We start from the raw sequence: 6315 nt of genomic DNA, 5'->3' as shown, positions 1-6315 counted from the left end.
CTGAGCCTCATTTCATGGAAGTGCGTCCAGAGGCAGCCCGGCCACAGGCTGAAGCAAAAACCCAGAGCGGGTGATGCGGGAGCTGCTCCAGCGCCTACCGCAGCCTGCCCCGGGGTGCCCTGAGGCGGGGCAGCGCCCACTCCCGCCAGCCACACTCACAAGGCCCAGGCCACCTCCTTCCACAAGGCCCAGCAAGGCCGCCCTCACTCCTGCCCCACCCTGCCATGTCCCGCCCGGCCTCACCCTGCACCGTGGCCTCTGCCACACCCCACGGTGACGTGCTGAGCGCTCCACCTGCCATTGTGACACCACAGGCACCAGTCGAGCACAGCTTTGTTGGTGCCCGGAGCCGGCGCTCAGAGCTGCTGTAGCCTCTCGAGGAGCAGTAGCATATCCCGCTGTGGGAGCATTTCGCGCCTGTATCGCCGTCTTGGTAGCTGCAGGCTACGAACGCTGCACAGGGCGACCTCGTCTGCCTTGTGCTTTATACCCTGTGCCCATCCTTCTTCTCATCCTCGTCCCCTTTGTCACCCTCACCCTTAACCTCGCCCTCGTCCCCTTTGTCACCCTCACCCTTAACCTCGCCCTCGTCCCCTTTGTCACCCTCACCCTTAACCTCGCCCTCGTCCCATTCCTCATCCCTGCTTGGCACCCGGCAGCCCCTCCGCAAGGGGGCTTCTTGCACTTCCTGCTGCTGGTAGCTCCAAGCAGGGCCATGCCGTGGCTTCTCAGCAAGAAGCGACGGCAGTCACCATCCAGCACCACCAGTGGGCAGCCCTGGGCTGCCACCAGCTCCACCAGCGCCTCCGAGCTCAGGGAGGAGGGGCTGGGCAGGCTGCACCGCGCGGCCGCCCGCGGCGACCTGGCCTGGCTGAGGCGCTGGCGCTGGTATGTGAAGGTAGTCGGCATCGACAGGCGAGACCAGGAGATGCGGTGAGTTCTATGGGATGCTGATGGCACACCTTGGCTGCTCCTGAGCCAAGCTGCAGTAGTCCTCGGCAGCCCTCTGTTAAGGACAAGCCTTGAAAAGTGAGATTTGCCCTGTCAGCTGGGAGAGTGAACTCTTGAGCTCTTCACTGCTTGTAGCTGCCGGCTGGGCTCCAGCGCTGTTGGAAACGCATGTTGCCGACCTGCCGCTTTGCCCGAGTCTCTCTGCAGGGCTGTTCTGCAGCTGCTCAGCCCTCCCCTCTTCTGCCCTCTGGCTAATCAGCACAGGATTGCAGCAGCAGCAGCAGCAGAGAGCAGCAAGGGGGAGGAGCAGAGTCCGGGCAGGGTCCCCAGGGTACTGGGTAGAGACACGGCTTTGGCTCATCCTCTGTCTGTCTAGGTTAAGAGCGTATGTTTAATTTTTAGGACACCTCTGCATCTCGCTTCGGCAAATGGCCATGCAGATGTCCTTAGATATCTGCTAAGAAAGAACAGCCAGCCGAATCTCGCTGACAACTTGAAGAGAACGGCACTGATGAAGGTGTGTGCAATGCCTTAGGATCTTGTAGGTGGGGATTAGTGATGGTGTGTTAAAGGGGAGGTGTCTGGCAGGATTCCTTGGGCCATAGAAACATGCATATTGCAATTGGCATGGCATAGGCCTCTGTTAGCTAATCTTTGAAGATGGTCTTCTATCCTAGCGTTCAGGAGCTGAGGAAGTTGTGATAGAGGGGGATGTAAAAGTTGGAAGTCTTTCCCTTTTTGTGTGTTGTTCCCAGGCAGTACAGCAGGAGCAGGAAGAATGTGTTGCTATTCTGCTGGAACACGGTGCCGACCCGAATCTGGCAGACGCTGGCGGCAACACTGCCCTTCACCTGGCTGTCCTATCTAAAAATACAGCTGTAGCAGGGCTGTTACTCGAGCATAATGCCAATAGTGATGCTCAGAACCAGGTAACCCTGGCACGTGGGTAAAGCTGCTCTTTCAAACAGCTGCAGAGCTTGTCTGTGTCTTTCTAATGGGGATTATTTGTCCTTTTAGATGGGATTTACTCCCTTAAAACTTGCAGCCCTCCTACAGCATGAGGAGATTCTGGAGTGCCTTCTGAAAAAAGCAGCTGACAGGCATGCTCAAGCCCAGTGTGAAAGGTAAGGGGTTTGTCAAAACAGCACAGGGGTCTTCTCGGTAGCCTGCAAGCAAGACCGAGACGAGGGGCGTGGCAATGAGCTTGGAAAAAGAAGGAGGAGCCACGTGGAAGCAGTTCCCTGTGTGACTGGTAAATGCAGGTCTGCACTTGGCTGCTCTCGTACCTTAGGGGCTCTCGTACTTTGCCCGCTGAGGTCTGCAAGAAAGCGTTGTCTGTGGTGCCCTCTCCCCACACAGACCCAGAGCCATCGGGAAGCTTGCCACTAGCTCAGCAGCATGGCTGCTCTGCAGGCGAGGGAGGTTTAAGCCAAGGCATAGTTGGTGCGTTAAGTGCTCTGAAGGGAAGCGTTGGGAGAAAGAGAAGCAACAGTGTCCGAGGGGACACGAGGGGCTCCAACCGCACATAAGGAGAAAACTTCCTGCCATGTAGATGGTCAGGCGGTCGAACGGCTTGCCCCGGGAGTTTGTGCAGCCGCATCTGTGGGGACTTGGAAGAGCAGTGCAAGGAGCCCTGAACAGCATGGCCTGACCTCGTAGTTGAGGCTGCTTTAGGGAGGCCCCTTCTAAGATAAATTCTCCAATGCTTCCATGTACTTGGCTTTGCTTTCACGGAGCTTGTAGGAAAGGGGGGAAGAGCTCTTTTGGGAAACAGCAGGGGAAAAATGATGCGGGATCAGACATGTTTCACATTAAATCTTGGATGCTTTAGGACTGCTTTTGTGGTTACTGGAACCCATGAGGCTCACCTGGAGGAAGATAATCTGCGCTTGCAGGAAGAGTTGGACAGGGCTGACACGGAGGTATGGAAAGCCTGTCCCTACAGGGATAAACCTGGCGGTGCCTGTTGCTTCCTATACATCATGAAAATGGACAAAAGAGTATTCTGGGACCCAGTATGACAGAGACCTGAGGAAGCGGCAGTTACATCGGGCTTTGATCTGCCTCTGTCCCTCCGCCCCCCTGCCCCACAACCCGCCATGCTGAGGCAGAGCTGCCTCTCCTTAGGGTTTCACCCGTGACCGGCCAGGGGGGCTGGGGTTCCTCTCTCTCTGCTACATTCAAGATTTTCCTGGTTTAAGAAGACTCCCCACACACCCCTGGCGTGATTCTCGACTCCAGGGCAGGTCTGTGGAGCAGTTCACCTGGCTGCCTTTGCTGAAATGGTGGTCATTAGCTTGTCAGTGATGCCATCCTTCCTGGCCCCACCACACTGAAGCAGAGCCACCTCTCCTCAGGCATCCACTGCTTCCTGCTTAGGGGCTGCTGGGCACCTCTCTCTGTGCTACAGTCGGGGTCATTCCCACTTAAGAAAACTCCCCATGCTCCCCCTGTGCAATCCTGGGCTCCAGAGCACATGTGCCAGAGCACTGCACCTCTGACACTTGTGAGATGCCTTCCTTTAGGAAGATGAATTATTTCACTCATCTTTTCCTGGAGTAGCAAGCAAGGGAACACAAGAAGCGTCACAGGTCACAAAAATGGTCCGAGGGGCAGTGTCAGTGCTTAGAACCGTGCTGTAGAAAAGCAGTGGAGGGGTGGGAGAGGCTGCTGTAAAAGAGGACAAAGGAATAGAGCTTGTGTTCATTGGGTAGTAGAAGTGAAGCTTTGAAGGTACTTGAATTGATTCCAGTTCTTTGGGCAGAGGGTATGCACACATACGTGCAGCACCTGAGTTCTTCAGCAGCAGCTGGCTCCTCTATGTAAAAGCTCACCTGACAACTGTGGATACTTACCGTGATTTTACAGCTGCGGGAGGAGGAAGAAAAGCATCTTCAGTCTGAGCATTGCGTTCGTGACTTGAAGACTGCCTTGGATGATAAAGAAAGAGAAGCAATAACTTCTTCCCCAAAACTGCAGGACCTCCTGTTGCCATCTTCCGAGACTAATACCACTCTAAAACAACTGGAAGAACACGTGCAACAGTAAGAGAGTAACCCAGTGAAGCGAGGTGTCTGTCGCTTTGGGGGATTGGGTGGAAACAACGGGACAGTCAGTTGGATTTTGAAGGACACTTCTGCTGTGGATTCTGTTACTTAGCACAGTTTGTCTGGAACTGGATTTTCTGGTAATAAGACCCGTATTTGTTTTTAAGCCTTGAAATTCAAAAGACCCGAGTGGAAGCCACTGTCCAGCAACAAAGCCATAGGATTGAAGCCCTTCAGAGAGACCTGCAAGCCTCTGCCTCAGTAAGCTGGTCATAAATTTCCCTTTTTGTGACTCTTGAGCCTAGTTGCCTATTTCTGTGGGGAAACTGTAAGATGAAGTTTTCCTGGAGAGCCTAGGGGAGCTCAGTTTCTGCCTTCTCCTCAGTAGAGGCTGCTCAGAAAGCAGCCTGGTCCTTTCCCCAGCTGCTACAAAAGCCCTGAGGGTATTTGCTGTGCTGGACACTAGAGCAATTCTTAGATTATAAATTATGAGTTTCATCATGAGCTCCAAGGGACCCAGAAGTATTGCTCCCAGAAGCGTCTCACAAATTTTTAAGTAGTTGTAAAGTTTCTTCTTTCTGACAGGGAATCTTTCAAGTGTTTTCTATGCTCGTTTCCAGCAGATGATAAATGCAGTTATGATGGCCACCCTCTTTAGAGGTTTTCCCAGAATTCACTGCCTTTAGATCACGCTGAGTTTCCTTTTCTTTTTTTTTTTCTGTGTACAGGTTGGTGAACTTTCCCAGCAGCTGGACATGGAGCCTAAAACAGGCATGCAGCTAGAGGACCAAAACCAGACTTTGCAAGAAGAGCTGTCCACTCTGCGTGGGAAGTATGAAAAACTGGAGGAGAGCAAATGCCAGCTGCAAGAAGAAGTGACAAAAGTCCATCATTATTTGGAGACTTTCGTGCTGGATGGCAGCCAAACAGCACAATGTAAAAGAGAGGCGGAAGAACGAGCTGACCAGGAAATAAGTCAAAAGCCACAAGACGTCAGTCTCGTTCTGCAAGTAAGTGAATTTCTCACCAGTGTCCACAGGCGCTACGTAAACTTCTGTTGTGGCCATCGGTTTTGGTATTTTTCTTTTGCTCCTGTATTCTGTGTGTTAGCTTCTGCCTTTCCTGAAGGCGGTGGGAGAAGGCAATATGGTTGGGCAGGAGGGCTGTCACGGGTGTGTGATGTGCCAGCAGGTCCCTGAATCAAAAGCCTGCCCAAGGCAGATTCCCACTTTGCAGTGCTTGGGGGGTATCTCTGTCCGCTGGCCTGGTTCTCACTGCTCATCCTTCAATGGGTTTTGCAACTGCCAGCTGTCATGGCCAGACCTACAGGTGCTGCTTTGTCCTTGTAGGGGGGGAAGGTGCTCAGAAAAGGAGTCACTTAAATTCCAGGGGTGGGGGTGAGGGGGTGGAGGTGGGGGATGCTCTTATTGTCTTTGAGGAATCCTTTTCGATATACCCTGTCCTACAGAGACAGTGTCTCTTCATTAGGAGCTTTGAATAAGAGTGCTGATTTGGGCTTCTTTCCCAATGAAAAGAATTATTTGCCGTGGTAGCTCCTGGGTTCTGCCTTGGTTGCTGCTGGTAGTGAGGAGGCACAGCTGCCTCTCTGAGTAAGGCTGGGCCCTTGAAACTGGATGCATGCAATTTTCTGCTGGAGAGAGTTCTCTTTTTCTTGTGGTGGTTGAAGGTGCACTGTCTCCTTCAGGCACAGGCAGCCTCCCAGGCTCGATTAGAACAAAACGGAGACAGTCATTGCGATTCAGTGAGAATCCAGTTAGAAGAAAGAATTAGAGATCTCGAAAGTGAACTGGACAGGGTAAAAAAATCCCAACAAGAGAGTGCTTCTCGTAAAGAAGCAACGCGGGTAGAAATGGAAATGTACAAAGACCTGTACCTGGAGGAATTGAAAACTAGAAGATGCCTAGACAAGAAACTGGAAAGGTAAGTCCATGCTTTTTTGGAGTGGTAATAAGAGACTCCTTTTTCTTCATGCATTTTCCTTCTAAATGCATTGTCTACATCTCACCAGCATTATTGCTTGCCCTACATTGGCCAACGGGGTCTGATGTAGTTGCCAAGACACTCTCCTTGATATTTGAAAAGTCGTGGCAGTCGGGTGAAGTCCCAGGTGACGGGAAAAAGGGAAACCCACTGTACCCATCTTTGAAATGGGTAGGAAGGAGGGCCCTGGTAACTGCCAACCTGTCTGCCTCCCCTCTGTGCCTGGGAAGGTCACGGAAAAGATCCTTCTAGAAGCTATGTCAAGGCACATGGATGACAGGGAGGTGATCTGAAGCACCAGCACAGGACTGATGTC

The 6315-nt window shown here is 52.5% G+C and overlaps 1 protein-coding gene across 1 annotated transcript; it reads left to right on the top strand.

The window, feature by feature from the left end:
* The first annotated feature begins 576 nt into the window (after positions 1 to 576).
* LOC135414832 (ankyrin repeat domain-containing protein 7-like) lies at positions 577 to 4840 on the top strand. The gene is made up of 7 exons (XM_064656078.1): positions 577 to 933; positions 1354 to 1468; positions 1707 to 1880; positions 1969 to 2075; positions 2783 to 2873; positions 3820 to 4259; positions 4727 to 4840. Exons 1-6 carry the CDS (start codon positions 716 to 718, stop codon positions 3997 to 3999), a joined length of 885 nt encoding a protein of 294 aa, XP_064512148.1. The 5' UTR covers positions 577 to 715; the 3' UTR covers positions 4000 to 4259; positions 4727 to 4840.
* The last annotated feature ends 1475 nt before the right edge of the window (positions 4841 to 6315 follow it).

Source organism: Pseudopipra pipra, chromosome 5 (assembly GCF_036250125.1).
Source record: "Pseudopipra pipra isolate bDixPip1 chromosome 5, bDixPip1.hap1, whole genome shotgun sequence".
Lineage (NCBI taxonomy): Eukaryota > Metazoa > Chordata > Aves > Passeriformes > Pipridae > Pseudopipra > Pseudopipra pipra.
This window is presented reverse-complemented; position numbering and strand designations above follow the sequence as displayed.

Bases quoted from the DNA above. Each gene is read 5' to 3' on its own strand.
- LOC135414832 (XM_064656078.1), top strand. From the start codon at position 716: ATGCCGTGGCTTCTCAGCAAGAAGCGACGGCAGTCACCATCCAGCACC. The intron at 1,469-1,706 runs GTGTGTGCAATG...TGTTGTTCCCAG, and splicing joins AGAGAACGGCACTGATGAAG to GCAGTACAGCAGGAGCAGGA. The intron at 1,881-1,968 runs GTAACCCTGGCA...TTGTCCTTTTAG, and splicing joins ATAGTGATGCTCAGAACCAG to ATGGGATTTACTCCCTTAAA.